The sequence below is a fragment of the Stegostoma tigrinum genome, chromosome 2 (genome assembly GCF_030684315.1).
Source record: "Stegostoma tigrinum isolate sSteTig4 chromosome 2, sSteTig4.hap1, whole genome shotgun sequence".
NCBI lineage: Eukaryota > Metazoa > Chordata > Chondrichthyes > Orectolobiformes > Stegostomatidae > Stegostoma > Stegostoma tigrinum.
The window spans coordinates 147,322,431-147,340,243 of NC_081355.1; the positions used below are offsets into that span (position 1 = coordinate 147,322,431).

General features: G+C 43.3%; 1 protein-coding gene across 16 annotated transcripts in view; it reads left to right on the top strand.

The window, feature by feature from the left end:
- The window catches only part of obscnb (obscurin, cytoskeletal calmodulin and titin-interacting RhoGEF b), a 760,766-nt gene that overhangs the window by 100,639 nt on the left and 642,314 nt on the right, over window positions 1-17,813 (top strand). For all 16 annotated transcript variants that reach the window (XM_059639939.1, XM_059639947.1, XM_059639941.1 and 13 more), the window contains 3 exons: window positions 8,898-9,173; window positions 13,752-14,027; window positions 14,649-14,915. In XM_059639939.1, the coding sequence (XP_059495922.1) occupies window positions 8,898-9,173; window positions 13,752-14,027; window positions 14,649-14,915 (819 nt within the window). The remainder of the gene's footprint in view (window positions 1-8,897; window positions 9,174-13,751; window positions 14,028-14,648; window positions 14,916-17,813) is intronic.

Below are 17,813 nucleotides of genomic sequence, written 5' to 3' on the forward strand. Positions count from 1 at the left end.
GCTGTCTTGAGTCCACATACCAGCAGCGAAAATGGTTTGCTGGCCCAGATCCTGAAAACCTTTTAGCAACTCATCTCACACATCACCTCCCTGCAATAACAACCAAAATAGAATCCCCCTCATCCTCACATACCACCCCACCAACCTCTGGATCCAACGCATCATCCTCCGACACTTGCGCCATCTGTGATCCGACCCCACCACCAAGGACATTTTTTCACCCCACCATTATCTGCTTTCCGGAGGGACCACTCTCTCCATGACTCCTTTGTCCGCTCCACACTCCCCTCCAGCCCCTCCTCACCCGGCACATTGCCCTGCAACTGCAGGAAGTGCTACAGCTGTCCCTACACCTACCCCCTCACCCCCATCCCAGGCCCCAAGAAGACTTTCCACATCAAGCAGATGTTCACCTGCACATTTGCTAATGTGGTATACTGCATCCGCTGTTCCTGTTGTGGCCTCCTCTACATTGGGGAAACCAAGCAGAGGCTTGGACACCGCTTTGCAGAACACCTATGCTCAGTTTGCACTAAACAACTGCACCTCCCAGTCGCGAACCATTTCAACACCCCCTCCTATTCCGCAGGTGACATGTCCATCCTGGGCCTCCTGCAGTGCCACAATGATGCTACCCGAAGGTTGCAGGAACAGCAACTCATATTCCGCTTGGGAACCCTGCAGCCCAGTGTGGACTTCACAAGCTTCAAAATCTCCCCTCCTTCTACCGCAACCCAAAACCAGCCCAGCTTGCCCCACCTCCCTAACCGGTCCTTCCTCCCACCCATCCCCTCCTCCCATCTCAAGCCCCACCTCCATCTCCTACCTAGTAGCCTCATCCCACTCCCTTGACCTGTCTGTCCTCTCTGGACTGACCTATTTCCTCATTACCTACACTCACTTCCACTGGCTCCATCCCTGCCTGTTTGACCGGTCTGCCTCTTCTCCACCTATCTTTTCATCTATCCATCTTCGATCTGCCTCCCCCTCTCTCCCTATTTATTTTCAGATTCGCCTTTGCTTCCCCCATTTCTGAAGAAGGGTCTAGGCCTGAAACGTCAGCCTTCCTGCTCCTCTGATGCTGCTTGGCCTGCTGTGTTCATCCAGTTCTACACCTTGTTATCTCAGATTCTCCAGTATCTCAGTTTCTATTATCTCTGAACTTTTTACCACTTGACTGAGGCTTGGCTTTGTTGTGGGGTTCTGCAGTGGGCTGGGCTCGGGTCCCTCTGCTCAGGTTATGCCCTGCAATTGCCTACACTCAAGTGGCGTTCCTCAAGCTCACTTGGACAAACAAGGGTGCCCACTTCCATTGGGATGCCCTGTAGTTCTCCTGGTCCAATTGCCGCATTTTCTAAGGGTAATGCCAATTGTAGTGCCTGTTACAAGTCCAGTTGGGATTGAGCTAGTAGGTGCTTCTGCATTATTACGTCATTAATCCCACTCTCTTATCTCTATTCTGTCATCTGTTAGTTGTTTTGCTATCCATGCTAATATACTACCTCAAACACCTGATCCTTTTAAGAGTGGGAATAGTTTTTCCCTGTCTGCTCTATTCATCCCTCTGCATAATTTTGTAAACTTCTGAATTTTTCTTCTCCTTATTGCCTTTTTGTCTCCAAGGGGAATAGTCCCAATTTTAAAAGAAAAAGAAAGATCTGCTGGAAATCGGTAACAAAAACAGAAGTTGCTGGGAAAACCCAGCAGGTCTAGCAGCATTTATGGAGAGGAAGCAGAGTTAGTGTTTTTGAACCAGTGACCCTTCTTTAGAACTAATTGTAGAGTTGTAAATGGGGTGGGAGGAGTAGGGAGGAGTAAATGATAGGTGGAGATATGGCTTACTATTAAGTTCAATAATTTTAGGACCTGAGCACCTTCTTCCTTATTCTTACCCCACGCCTTGCCAGCTAATGGGCTGCTGCCACAACCATCCCATTGCCAGCTACTAATGGTCCCAATTTAGCACCTATTGATTTCCCCCAGGCTGATGTTTACTCATTCCTTTGACTGTCCAACTGCTGTTCTCTTCCCATGGGCTTCATCTCCGCCTATCATTTACTCTTATCCTCTTCCGGATCCTATCTTTAGCTTTTATACCAACCTTTTGCTGGCTACAATTAGTTTGAGTAGGGTCACTGGACCTGAAATGTTAACTGTGCTTTCTCTTCACAGATAGATCCATTGCATTTTCCCAGCAATTTCTGTTTTTGTTCCCAAATGTTTCAATCTATTTTCATAACTGAAATTTCTCATCCCTGGAACCATTCTTGTAAATGACTTTTGCACACTCTCCAATGTATTCGGATCTTTCTTGTAGCGTGGCACTCAGAACCGTACACAATACACTAGCTGACATCTAACCAAGTACCTTATATATAATATCATCTCCTTGCTTTTGAACTCACTGCCCCTACTAATTGATAAAGCTGAGGATACTGTGTGTTTTATTAATTTCCCTAACCACCTGAATTTGAATTAGGTTCATTGTCACAAGTACTCACATTAATACAGTGAAAAGTTTACAAGTCGCCACCTAAGGTACAATGGGACCTAGGTACTGAATTGTAGGACAAAGCAGAAGAACAAGTGAAACAGAGTTATAATATTAAACATTGCGGTCCTTCTTACCAGAGGTGAAAAAACAGAAACACAGCTAACAGCTCAACACCACAGTCCTTAAGTGCCTGGCCATGCTGGGCTTGCATTCCTTACAAGGCTTGACCTTGCCCCGCCACTGCCTCACGTTGCCTGCTCTTGTCACATTGCAGCCTGTCCCTGGTATAGCCATTGCCATGGAAAGCCTGTTGCTGCTCCTGCCATTGTCGCAGACTGCCTGCTCCCACTCTCACAGTCAGCCACCCTGGGTTGCCTACTCCCGCTTTTGCCTCTGGCCACCTGGGCTACCTGTGCTCCTGCTCTCACTTCTGGCTGCCATGGGCCGCCTGCTTCTGCTCACTGTTGGCTGCCCAAGGCTGCCTGCTGTTGCACTCCTGCTGATGTTCTGTTCTGTTAGCTGTCTGAGCCCCCAGCTGCTTCCACACTCTGAAACGTGAAGAAGCCGCAATGCTGCCAACTGCCAGACTTCTCCCTGGGCACACTAACTGCCTGGTGGCTGACCACCACAGCCTCCAGCTGCTGCCACCGCTGCAGTGACATTCACCTGTCCTACCTCCTCATGTAGGCACAGAGTTCCGTCTGCTCCTGTACCCTTTTAGAATTCTTCCCTTATTTTATATTGACTTTCATTGTTGTTCCTATCAAAATGCATCAACTAATTCTTCTCTGCATCGAATCTCATCCGCTGCCAATCTGCTCACTAACTTGTCTATTTCATTTTGGAGCTTCATACTGCCCTTTTCACAGTTTACAATTCTTCCAAGTTTTGTGTCATTTGCAAAGTTTGAAATTGTCCCCTGCAAGCAAAGATCAATATCGTTAATAGTTATCAGGAAAAGAAAGAGTCCCATTACCGATGACTCTAAGGAACTCCCCTACAAGCATTTCTCCAACTGGAAAACATGCTTGATCACTGCTCTTGTTTCCTACTTGTCAGCCAATTTTGCAGCCATTTTACGACTGTCACTTTTATTCCATGAGCTATAACTTTGGTCACAGGCCTGTTACGTGGCACTCAGTAAACATCTTATAGAAGTCCATGTAGACCCACATGAACAGCATTTTATTTCTTTATTTGTTAATGGAATGAGGGGGTCGCTGGCTAGGCAGCACTTATTGCTCATATCTAATTGTTCAAAGGGCAAATCAGAGTCAGCTACATTTCTGTGGGTCTGGAGTCACTTGTAAACCAGACCAAGTAAGGATGGCAGTTTCTTTCCGAGAGGACATGAGTGAACCATTTGGATTTTTCCAACAATGGATTCATGGTCATGGTTGGATTCTTAATTCATTGATCATAGAATCCCTACAGTGTGGAAACAGGCCCTTTGGCCCAACAAGTCACACCAATCCCCAGAGAACCCTCCCCCTATTATCCACCTGATCTACAAATCCCTTTACACTATGGGTAATTTAGCATGACATAGCCTGCTCGTCTTTGGACTGTGGGAGGAAACCAGAGCATCCCGGAGGAAACCTACGTAGATACGAGGAGAATGTGCAAACTCCACACAGACAGTTGCCTGAGTGTGGAATTAAACCAGGGTCCCTGATGCTGCGGGGCAGCAGTGCTAACCACTGTGTCGCTGAGCCGCCTGAGATATTTTAGATTCCAGATATTCTATTGAATTCAAATTCTACCATCTGCCATGGTAGGATTGTAACCCAGAATGGGCCCCCAGAACGTTATCTGGGTCTCTGGATTAACAATCCAGCGACAATACCACGAGGCATTCACCTTCCCTGGTGCCTCATGGTGCCTTTCTGTTACATAGAACATAGAAAAGTACAGCACAGTACAGGCCCTTCGGCCCACGATGTTGTGCCGTGGATTAATCCTAATCCAAAAATAAAATAACCTGACCTAAATTCCCCTCAATTCACTGCTGTCCATGTGCATTTCCAGCAGGCGCTTAAATGTCACTAATGACTCTGCTTCCACAACCACCACTCGCAAAGCATTCCATGCGCTCACAACTCTCTGGGTGAAGAACCTCCCTCTGATGTCTCCTCTATACCTTTCTCCTAACACCTTAAAACTGTGACCCCTCGTGGCAGTCAGTCCTGCCCTGGCTATCGACTCTATCCATGCCTCTCATTACCTTGTACACCTCGATCAGGTCACCTCTTTCCTCCTTCTCTCCAGAGAAAAAAGTCCGAGCTCAGTCAACCTCTCCTTGTAAGACAAGCCCTCCAGTCCAGGTAGCATCCTGGTGAACCTCCTTTGCACCCTCTCCAAAGCCTCCACATCTTTCCTATAATAGGGCGACCAGAACTGGACACAATATTCCAAGTGTGGTCTCACTAGGGTTTTGTAGAGCTGCAGAAAAACCTCGTGGCTCTTAAACTCGATCCCCCTGTTAATGAAAGCCAAAACACCATATGCTTTCTTAACAACCTTATCCACTTGGGTGGCAACTTTGAGGGAGCTATGCACTTCAACACCAAGATCCCACTGTTCCTCCACACTGCCGAGAATCCTGCCTTTAATGCTATATTCAGCATTTAAGTTCGACCTTCCAAAATGCATCACTTCGCATTTATCCAGGTTGAACTCCATCTGCCATTTCTCAGCCCAGCTCTGCATACTGTCAGTGTCTCGCTGAAGCTTGCAATAGCCCTCGATACTATCAACGGCACCTCCACCCTTTGTGTCATCAGCAAACATACTAACCCACCCCTCAACCTCCTCATCCAAGTCATTTATAAAAACTACAAAGAGCAGAGGCCCAAGAACAGAGCCCTGTGGGACACCACTCAGCACTGACCTCCAGGCAGAACACTTACCATCTACAATCACTCTTGCCTCCTGTCAGCCAACCAATTCTGAATCCATACAGCCAAATCACCCTGTATCCCATACCTCCTGACTTTATGAATGAGCCTGCCGTGGGGAACCTTATCAAATGCCTTGCTGAAGTCCATGTACATCACATCCACTGCTCGACCCTCATCAACCTGTCTCGTGACCTCCTCAAAGAACTCAATAGATTTGTGAGGTATGACCTGCCCCTCACAAAGCCGTGATGACTCCCTTTAATCACGCTCTGCTTTTCCAAATAGTCATAAATCCTATCCCTCAGAATTCTTTCCAAAACCTTGCTGACCGCAGACGTAAGACTGACTGGTCTGTAATTTCCAGGGATTTCCCTATTCCCTTTCTTGAAAAGAGGAACAACATTTGCCTCCCTCCAATCTTCCGGTACGACTCCTGTGGAGAGTGAGGAAGCAAAGATCTTTGCTAGCGGCTTAGCAACCTCCTTTCTCGCTTCCCGGAGCAACCTAGGATAAATCTGGTCTGGCCCTGGGGACTTATCAATCTTAATGTTTGCCAAAATTTCCAGCACATCAACTTCCTCAATCTCAATCTGTTCAAGCCTGTTTCCCTGCTCCTCAAAGTTCTCATTCACAACAAGATCCCTTTCCTTAGTGAAAACTGAAGCAAAAAACTCATTTAGGGCTTCCCCTATCTGCTCAGACTCCACGCACAAGTTCCCTATGCTATCCCTGATCGGCCCTACCTTTTCCTTGATCATTCTCTTCTTCCTCACGTATGAGTAAAATGCCTTCGGGTTCTCCCTAATCCTTCCTGCCAAGCCTTTTTTGTGCCCCCTCCTGGCCCTGCTCAGTCCACGTTTGAGCTCCTTCTGAACAAGCCTATAATCCTCTAAAGCTGTGCTAGTCCCTTGCTTCCTCCACCTTACGTAAGCTGCCTTTTTCTTTTTGACGAGAAGCATCTCTGTTCCTGTCATCCAAGGCTCCTTAATCTTACCCTGTCTTACCTTTCTCAGAGGAACAAATTTATGCAACACTCGCAACAACTGCTCCTTAAACAGTCTCCACATTTCTGTTGTGCCCTTTCTGTGGAACAATTGCTCCCAATCTGTACTTCCCAACTCCTGCCTGATAGCGTCGTAGTTTCCTTTTCCCCAGTTAAATATCTGCTCCTTTCCCTTTCCATGGCTGTGGTAAATGTGAGGTTGTTGCAGTCACTGTCGCCAAAGCATTCTCCCACCATGAGATCTGAGACCTGTCCTGGCTCATTGCCGAGCACCAAATCCAAAATGGCCTCTCCCCTCGTCGGCCTGTCCACATACTGAGTAAGGAAACCCTCTTGAACACACCTGACAAAAACGGCTCCTTCCAAACCATATGCACTGAGGAGGTTCCAATCAATATTGGGAAAGTTGAAGTCACCCATAACAACAACCCTGCTACGTTTGCACTTTTCAACAATGTGCCGGCCTGTGAGTTCTTCGATCTCCCTACTGCTATTTGGGGGTCTCTAGAAAACCCCCAATGAGGTGGCTGCTTCCTTGCTGTTCCTAACTTCCACCCATACTGACTCAGTCGACAAACGTTCCTCGGCAACCTCAGCCCATACCACCTCAGTAGACAAGTCCTCATCAAAAGTTCTTTCAGCCACCGTTATGCTGTCCTTGACCAACAAAGCCACACCCCCTCCTCTTTTACCACCTTCCCTGACCTTTATGAAAGATCTAAACCCTGGAACCTGCAACATCCATTTCTGACCCTGCTCTATCCATGTCTCCGAAATGGCCACAACATCGCAGTCCCAGGTACCTCTCCAAGCTGCAAGCTCACCTACCTTATTCCGGATACTCCTGGCGTTAAAGTAGACACACTTCAACCCAGCTTGCTGTCTGCCAGCACATTCCTGTGACAGTGAGATCCTGCCCATGTCCTCCCTACGCTCATCCGCCTGTGTACCAGGACTACACCTCAGTTTCCCATCCTCCTTCTGAGCTAGTTTAAATCCACCCGAATAGCAGTAGCAAATTTCCCACCTTGGATATTAGTGCCCCTCTGGTTCAAGTGGAGACCGTCTTGTTTGTAGAGGTCCCACCTTCCGCAGAATGAGCCCCAATTGTCCATGTACCTGAAGCCCTCCCTCCTGCACCATCCCTGCAGCCACGTGTTCAGCTGAAATCTCTCTCTGTTCTTTGCCTCGCTATCACGTGGCACGGATAACAAACCAGAGCTAATCACTCTGTTTGTTCTAGTTCTCAGCTTCCACCCTAGCTCCCTGAAATCCTGCCTGACACCCCTATCCCTCTTTCTACCTATGTCGTTGGTGCCTATGTGGACCACGACTTGGGGCTGGTCACGCTTTCCCTTCAGGACCCCAAAGACACGATCCGAGACATCATGGACCCTGGCACCTGGGAGGCAACACACCAACCGTGAGTCTCTTTCGTTCCCGGCAAACCTTCTATCAGTCCCTCTAACTATTGAGTCCCCAATGACTATCGCTCTCTTCCTATCCCCCCTTCCCTTCTGTGCAAGAGGGACAGATTCTGTGCCAGATACCTGCACCCTACTGCATGCTCCTGGTAAGTCGTTCCCCCCAACAGTATCCAAAACGGTATACTTGTTTTTCAGGGGAACGACCTCAGGGGATCCCTGCACTGACTGCTTTCTCCCCCTTCTAACAGTTACCCCGCTTTCTTCACGCTTAGGAGTAACTACTTCCCTTTAACTCTTGTCTATCACTGACTCTGCCTCCCAAATGATCCGAAGCTCATCCAGCTCTCGCTCCAGTTCCCTAACGCGGTCTTGGAGGAGCAAGATTTGGGTGCACTTCCTGCAGACGTATTTGGATGGGACACTAATGACGTCCCTCACCTCATACATCATGCAGAAGGAATATTCCTCCATCTGCACTGCCATCCCTGATAATCTCCTAAACAGAAAGTAAAACAAAAGAGAAGCTTACCTTGATTTGTCCCTGATGTATAACGTTAGAGGAGGTGGATAGGTGGGAGGCCCTACAAGGGTAGGGTCTCGGGTTACACAACGATCACTTTTATACCTGAGGGGTGAAAACGAAAGGTTCCTCCCTTCCCAGAAACATCTGCTCCGAGGTGCTGTGAGAAATGGAAGGCTCTGACGCTCGAGGTAAGTTTTTTAAAGATTTAAAATCTCTGACTCACCGGCTTCCCGACAGGCCCCTGGTCCAAGCTCCTGCTCGCGCTGCTGCTGCGCAAAGAAATTACCTCTTCAAACAACTCAAGCAATTTAGTTATACGTGGTTTCCCTTTAGAAATCTGCTTTCAACAGTGAGGCAATTAAGGACAAATTTGGTCAAAAGCTTGGTATAGAGGTCAACTTTAATGAGCATCAGAAAGTGAGAAACTTAGTTACGCTACAAACTCTTTTGCAGAACCAGAGCCATTATTTGGATTAACATTCCCAAAAGAGGTAGTATCATTGGGCCTAAAATTTCTTGATCTTACTTGCCAGTGGAAACTCTTTTGCAGAACCAGAACCAGTATTTGCCAATAAAGAAGCTGTTCGGAAGGAGGTAAATGTTCGCGTATCGGAGAACGCTGTTCTCAGCTGTGAAGTATCGCAGCTCAAAACTGAAGTCAAATGGTCCAAAAGCGGAAAATCTCTCAGTTCCAGTCAGAAACTTAAACTTGAATCTGATGGTAGAATACGAAGACTCATCATTCAGAAAGCAGAGTTAAAGGATGGAGGCAGTTATGTATGTGAAGCAGCTGGAGAGAAGTTGACTTTTGATGTTGACGTTACAGGTCAGTAATGATTGTTGATGGTCTACTGTTTAATTTTAATTACTTTGTTTGCTGATGGTGTTTACAAGATTATCACTTGTCACAGCATTTTTGTAAAAAGTGATCTTTTTTGGAGTTTCATCTGTTATAAGGTTGTAACTTAGAGAATTTATGGAAAACTTATTTAAGGTCGCAATTTGCACTTGCTGCAAACCTACAAACGTACACAGAAGATAGGACTGCAATATAGGAACACTCTTTTGGCCCTTCATGTCTGTGCAGAACAGTGGTACCATTCTAAACTAATTCTGTCCACCTGCACATGGCCCATATACCTGTATTCCCTGCTTGTTGATGTATCTGTTTAAATGCTTCTTAAACATTGCTTTTGTATCAGCTTTTACCACCCCCCGTGGCTGTGTGTTCCAGTTACCTGCCACTCACTGTGTTAAAAGTACTTTGAACATCTCCTTTAAACTTTCTCGCTCTTACCTTAAAACAATGGCCACCAGTATTTAACATTTCCATTTGGAAAAAGAGACTGTGACTGTCTACCCCGTCTAAGCGTCTCATTATTTAATGCAGTTGTGTCAGGTTACTCCTCAGAATCCAATGTTTTAGCACAAGCAATCCATGTTTGTCTACCCTCTCCTAATATACTCCACTTCAGGCAACATCCTGGTAAATCTCTTTTGCACCCTCTCCAAAGTCTCCACATCCTTCCTTTAGCGTGGCAGCCAGAATTGCACACAATATTTCTAATAGGGCAGAACTAAAGTTATTCACAGCTGCAACATAACTTGCTAACTTTTATACTCAGTGCATTGACTGATGAAAGCAAGCATGCTGTACGTCTTCTTTACCACCTTATCCATTTCTGTTGCACCTTTCAGAGAGCTATAGACTTATACCCCAAGTTCCCTCTGTATATCACTGCTCCTAAGGTTTCTGCCATTTACTGTATACTCACTTCTTGCATTTGGCTTACACTTGTCTGGCAAATGTGAGGTGCTATATTTTCTTCGGGCAAATCAGTGTAGGATTTATACATTTAATGGTATGTTACGGGGAGGTGTTGCTGAACAAAGAGACCTTGGGTGCAGGTTCAGAGTTTCTGGATAGTGGAGTCGCACGTAGACTGGATAGTGAAGAAACCACTTGGTATGCTTGTCTTTATCGGTCAGTGCATTGAATATAGGAGTTGGGAGTTCATATTGCAGCTGTCGAGGACATTGGTTAGGCACTTTTGGGATGCTGTGTTCACTTCTGGATAGAAATTATAGGAATTATTTAGGATAATTATAGGAATTATTTTTTAAAATTCATTCATTGGAAGTGGGCATCGCTGGCTGGACCAGTATTTATTCCCCATCCCTGGTTGCCCAAAGGGCAGTTAAGGGTCAGCCACATTGCCGATGGGTCTGGAGTCACATGCAGACCAGACCAGGTAAAGATGGTAGATTTCCTTCCCAAGAGGATATTAGTGAACGAGATGGGTTTTCCTGAGAATCAGGTTATTGACAATTGGCAATGCTTTCATGGTCATTATTAGTCTCGTATTATTGAATTCAAATTCTGCTATCCGCTATGGTGGAATTTGAACCCAGATTCCTAGAACATTACCTGAACTGGATTAATAGTCTAGCAATAATATCACTAGGCCATCGCTTACCCCATTGTTAAACTTGAAAGGGTTCAGCAAAGATTTATAAGGATATTGCTAGGGTTGGAGGGTTTGAGCTATACGGAGAGCTGAATAGGCTGGGGCTATTTTCCCTAGAGCATCAGAGGCTGGGGTTAACCTTACAGAGGTTTATAAAATCAGGGACATGGATAGGGTGAATAGTCAAAGTCTTTTTCCCAGGGTATGGGTGAACAAAACTGAAGGGCACAGATTTAAGTTGAAAGGGAAAGATTTAAAAGGGAACTAAGGGGCATTTTTTTTCACACAAGAGGGTGTTGTGTGCATTGAATGAATTGCCAGGAGAAGTGGTGGAGGCTGGTACAATTACAACATTTAAAAGGTGTCTGGATGGATATATGAATAGGAGTGGTTCAGAGGGATATGGGCCAAATGCTGGCAAATGTGACTAACTAATTTAGGATATCTTGTCGGCATGGGTGAGTAGAACCGAAGGATTGGTTTCTGTGCTGTACAACTTTCTATAAATAATTGCTAGAAATTAAAAAGAAAGAGAAATCGGAAGAGTAGGTCAGAATGAGATCTTTTGACTTACTGAATCTGCTGCACTATTCATTTAGATCACGACCAATTTGATCTGGCCATAACTGTACTTGTTTTCCCTGACCCTAGTACCATTACTTGTCAATCAAAAATCTGTTCGGTTTTGAAAATGTTCTACTCCCTAGCCACCATTGCTGTCTGGGAAAGAGAATTCCAAAGACTCAGTGGCCTTCTCATAGAAGACATTTCTTGACATTGTAATAATCCCACTTGATGTTATTACAAGATAGGTCAGATCCCAGAGTGAAATCTGGCTGATTGATAGATCAGATTTCGTTTTTGGTTTGGTTTTAACAGTGTGGTCTCTTAATGAAATATTAGCATGCAATTAACATTCGGATATAACAATAAAACAGAAGTATATTGAACAAAACAACTGAAGATAAAACTACAACATTTAAAAGGTATCTTAATGGGTATATGAATAAGAAAGGTTTAGAGGGATATGGGCCAAATGCTGGCAAATGGGATTGGATTGATTTAGAATGGCTGGTTTGCATGGATCAGTTGGACCGAAGGGTCTGTATCTATGCTGTGTATCTCTCTATAAATAATTGCTAGAAATAAAAAAAAGTGGGATTCTAAGAGTAGAATAGAGTCAGATCTTTTGACTCATGAAAGTAGAATAGACCAATCTAGTTACAAAACATAATTTTGAAGATTTTGAAGCGTATAGTAATGTATCATCCAATTATTCCTAAAACATTCCCTCACATCTCAGGAACATCTCGGTACTGTACCCAGTTGTAACCCTTTTCCAGTACTAATACCAGAGAAAAATAGCTTCTTCACCATCTTGATTAATTTAACTGTGACTTCAACTCACAGCTTAAGTAACAGCCTCTTTCAGGAGCTTACATACACCTGAGTTTAACCCAGCTTCAAATAATCTCTGATATAAGATATACCAAGGTGTAGAGCTGGATGAACACAGCAGGCCAAGCAGCGTCAGAGGAGCAGGAAGGCAGATGTTTTGGGCCTAGACCTTTCTCCAGCTCTGCACCGTGGTATCTCATATTCCCCAGCATCTGCAGTTCCTACTATCTCTTTCAAATAATCTCTTCAGGGTTTTGCCCAAACACTCTTAGTCTGAAACTCTACCCAAAGTAGAGGGGTGAAAGATATAGGACAGATGTCAGAGGTAGTTTCTTTACTCAGAGAGTAGTAAGGGAATGGAACGCTTTGCCTGCAACGGTAGTAGATTCGCCAACTTTAGGCACATTTAAGTCGTCATTGGATAAGCATATGGACGTGCATGGAATAGTGTAGGTTAGATGGGCTTGAGATCAGTATGACAGGTCAGCACAACATTGAGGGCCGAAGGGCCTGTACTGTGCTGTAATGTTCTATGTTCTATGTAAAGTCCTTTGACTAAGGTAATGTACTTTTTAAGTATCTTCTTCCTTTCTCAGGAACACTGCTTTATATGTTCATCTTCACCTAAAACTTATGCAGAACTGCCCCAAACTAAACAAAAATTCTAGCGACCGGTGTTTTTCCTAAATTGTAAAAGACATGTCCGGAAATTTCTAACCGAAACCTTGTTTACTTTGTTTGGTCATAAGTTTTCCTACTGTACATAAAAATCAATTCACCTTGAAGAGTGCTTGTATAACAAACTGATTTTTTTAAACTAAATCAACATAGCTACAGGAATACTGAGAAGTTAATTATTAAGCACTTTAGATGCTCTGAAAAGCCCTAATTTCATTAATTCAAACTTCAAAAATCCAAGCTTAAAAATAAATGATATTAAAATATATATAAATCATACACCCTATGTCACAACATCTCGTCTTAAGTGTGAGAAGCCTTTTTTTAATCTGTGCCCCCAAAATCTAAAATCCTTGAGAAAGGAAACACCTTCTCAGATTATACAGAATGATTATAATAGCTAGACATTCTATTAATGTTGCAGCAAAGGTCACAATTTAAAAATTGTTACACGGTGGACAGTCAACCCATGGAGGGACTTGATGATCTTTTGGAATTTTGTCCATTTCCCTGTTCGCTTTCTGTATTAATTTTCAGTTGGTCCAGTGCAGACTGATGTAAACCTAATTCTATGATAAGTCAGTTAAAGTAAATTAAATTCTCAATTAAATAATTATGAATTCATCATTTCATTTGTGTCCCTTGTTAAACCTTTGATAACTTTGCGTTGAAAACCATGGTTAGATTTCATATTTTTAATCCATATGTTTGAATAGTTTATGATACACTTTGAGATCAGGTGGGACTTGATCCTAAGCCTTCAGGCTCAAAGTTAGAGATACGACTGTAAGATCTCATTTGTTAGTGGAATTTTTGCACTTGTCTATTCTGTGTACTAACTGGACTCTCTTTCATTGAAGAATTGGAATCAGGATTTGCCAATAAAGATGTGGTTGAGAAAGTTGTGAAAGTTCAACAATCAGAGAATGCAAGTCTCAGCTGTGAAGTGCAACATTCCAAAACTGAAGTCAGATGGTTCAGAGATGGAAAACTGCTCAGTTGGAGTAAAAAATGGAAACTTGAATCCCACGGCAAAATCCGAAAGCTTATCATTCAGGACGTGGAGCGAAAAGATGGAGGTGAATATGTATGTGAAGCAGCCAAAGAAAAATTGATCTTCACCATTCAGGTTACAGGTTAGTAACAATCTAAAAATATTTCAGCGTTTGTCATCCCTTTACTAATTTCATAGCATAGTATCACAGAATTCCTACATTTGAGATAGATACCATTCAGCCCATCAAGTCTGCACTGACCCTTCAAAGAACATTCCCATCTAGATGCTGCTTCCCCATCCCCGAAACCCCATAGCTAAATCCACCTAACTTGCAAATCCCTAGTTACTACGGGGCAATTCAGGATGGCCAATCCACCTAATCTGCACATCCTGTACCGTGGCAGGAAACTGGAGTACCTGGTAGAAACATATGCTAACATTGAGAATGTGCAAACGTTGCACAGATAGTTGCTTGAGATCAGAATTGAATCCAGATCCCTGGCACTGAGAGGCACCAATGCAAACCACTGTGCCACTGTGCCACCCAACATTTTAACCATTACTGCACAAAAATCCAATCCTGGTGTTTTCTCCCTACTTTGGGCTTTTCATTGTAATATTGTAAGTTGTAGGGTATTTACCTTAGTGCGTATATGAGTAAATATCCTTTGCAAAGCTGGTTTCTGGAACTTTGGATTGACATAACATTATTTTAAAAGGGCATCAGTTGTTCCTCACTGGATTTATGTTTTCCTCATAGAATTACCCATCTTGTTTACAAAGAAGCTTGAAAATGTAAATGCGCTGTGCAGTAATACAGTTGAGCTTACATGTGAATTAAATCAAGCAAAGGGTGATGTCTTATGGCGGCGAAATGGAACAGAAATCAAACCAAGCCGTAGGCTAAAAATACGAGTGGATGGACAGAAACGAAGCTTGACCATCTCTGAAGTAACTGCTGAGGATGAGGGAGAATATCAATGTGAATCAAAGGACGATGTTACAACTGCTAAATTAACTACTATGGGTAAATACTTGGATCAGCTTTTGATCTGTTTTATTAACTAAACTTTTTCACTGTGAACATTTTACTGATAGAAGAAATTACACATCCCCCCTCCGAACCATGCCGAAGATTCTGATTTTGTTACGAAGCAGAGATGAGGTTGACACCTCTCAGATAATTAAAACCAAAACACCCAGGAAAGCTCACCTCACTTTGTAATCTGTTAAAAGAAATGTGAAAAGTGGTATAACCTGCCCCTAGCTCCCTCCAATCTGTTATAAAGGATTGGTTAAATGAAATAATTCTCTGATACTCATTTTAAAATCAACAAGTAATGATTTATTTATTTGGTCCTAGGTTGTGAAGACCAGCAGATTTAAATTTCATTGGTTTTGGCATTTAGGGCTTGACTTAAATTAATTTGCTAAATTCACCATCCTGTTGTCTTGGTAAAAATGTTGCTTTACCTGCTAACAGTATAGCATTTTGATACGTTTCAATTTTAAGAATTCTCTGTGCATCTGCTGCTGCCTGCAGACATATTTTGAAAGCTTGAAGTGTAGAAAACTCACATGATCTTTCAAAGGGACTGCATACTCATCCCCCCTGTCATTTTACAAATATCAAATTCTACCATTCTGCCTACTAATCCACAATTCTCTACCCAATTTCACAACATACTGTAAATTATTTGGTATGAATGTTCTTATTAATCTTGCAATAATCAGTTACATTTTACTGAAATGTGCATTTTGTATAAAAAACTGTGTATTAACTTATTGTTCTCTTTAGAAAATAGTTTTCTATCAAAAAAGAGAAAGCAATGCATTTTTAACTGGTAAAACCAAATGCATAGTCCAAGTATATATAGAAGCTAAATATTATAAATCTGGCATTAAACATGGTGTTTCATAACATACCTGTTGAGCATTTCCAGTATTTTGTTTCTACCTGAAAAATATAAGATTCTTTAAAAACTCCTGACACATAAGTTGGAATGTACACAAACTTATATCAGCTGCATTCTATGAAGTCTGTTTCAATTTTTGCATTGAGCTGTGGTTTTTATTATCGTTGGATAATATTGGTATTGATAAGAAGTTATACATATTTAAACGATATTTTATGCCATTACTCAATTCATTAATGAATATTGTGAATAATAGAGGCCCCGATACAGATTCCTGTGGGACACCACAACTCACGTCCTACTAATTTTGAGTACTTAACCATTATTCCAACTCTCTGTTTCCTGCCATTCAACCAATTTCCCATCCATGTCAGTAATTTGCCCTCAGTTTCATGGGGTTCCACCTTCGCTAACAGTCAGTTATGTGAGACTTCTATCAAAAGCCTTCTGGAAGCCCATTATAAACAACATCTATTGACTCATTTCTATTCACCACTTTTGTTACCTCTTCAGAAAACTCTGAGGTTTTTCAGGCATAACCTAGCCTTCATGAAACCCTGCTGACTCTCTCTGATTAACTGGAGTTTTTGACGTGCGCAGTTATCCAACCCTGATCAGTTACCCTATCCTTGATTATAGACACCAAAAATTTCCCAAAGGGATTTCTGACAAGCTATCCTCCTTTCCCACTGTGAATATTGAAACAAAATAATTGTTCAACTTTCCCATCGTCATTGATTGTATCTCCACTCTCAGCTTTCAGTGGGTCAGTTGTATTTTTAGCCACAATATAGGAGCAAATTACTGTAGATGCTGGAATCTGTACTGAAAACAAAAAATGCTGGAAATCACAGTGGGTCAGGCAGCATCCCTACGTAGAGAGCAAGCTAATGTTATTAAAGCTGATCAAATGGGTCAATTTGCTGAAAAATGGCAAATGGAGTTCAATCTAGATAAATGTGACGCATTGCATTTTGGGACAACAAAGAGGGTAAGACCATAAGACCATAAGACATAGGGGTGGAAGTAGGGCCATTCGGCCCATTGAGTCCACTGTGCCATTTAAATCATGGCTGATGGGCATTTCAACTCCACTTCCCTGCACTCTCCCCGTAGCCCCTGATTCCTTGTGAGATCAAGAATTTATCAATCTCCACCTTGAAGACATTTAACGTGCCGGCCTCCAGTGCACTCTGTGGCAATGAATTCTACAGGCCCATCACTCTCTGGCTGAAGAAATGTCTCCTCATTTCCATTTTAAATTTACCCCCTCCAATTCTAAGGCTGTGCCCATGGGTTCTAGTCTCCCCCCTAATGGAAACAACTTCCCAGTGTCCACCCTTTCTAAGCCATACGTTATCTTGTAAGTTTCTATTAAATCTCCCCTCAACCTTCTAAACTCAAATGAATGCAATCCCAGGATCCTCAGCCGTTCATTGTACGTTAAACCTAGCATTCCAGGAATCATCCGTGTGAATCTCCGCTGGACACACTCCAGCACCAGTATGTCCTTCCTTTGGTGTGGGGCCCAAAATTGGACACAGTATTCTAAATGGGGCCTAACTAGAGCTTTATAAAGCCTCAGAAGCACATCACTGCTTTTATATTCCAACCCTCTTGAGATAAACGATAACATTAGATTCGCCTTGTAATCACAGTCTCGACCTGCAAGTTAACCTTTAGAGAATCCTGGACCAACACTCCCAGATCCCTTTGTACTTCGGCTTTATGAATTTTCTCACTGTTTAGAAAATAGTCCATGCCTGTATCGTTTTTTCCACAGTGCAAGACCTCGCATTTGCTCACGTTGAATTTCATCAGCCATTTGCTGGACCACTCTCCTAAACTGTCTAAATCTTTCTGCAGCCTCCTCATGTCCTCAGTACTGCCTGCCTGTCCACCTATCTTTATATCATCGGCAAACTTCGCCAGAATGCCCCCAGTCCCTTCATCCAGATCATTAATATATGAAGTAAACACCTGCGGCCCCAACACTGAACCTTGCGGGG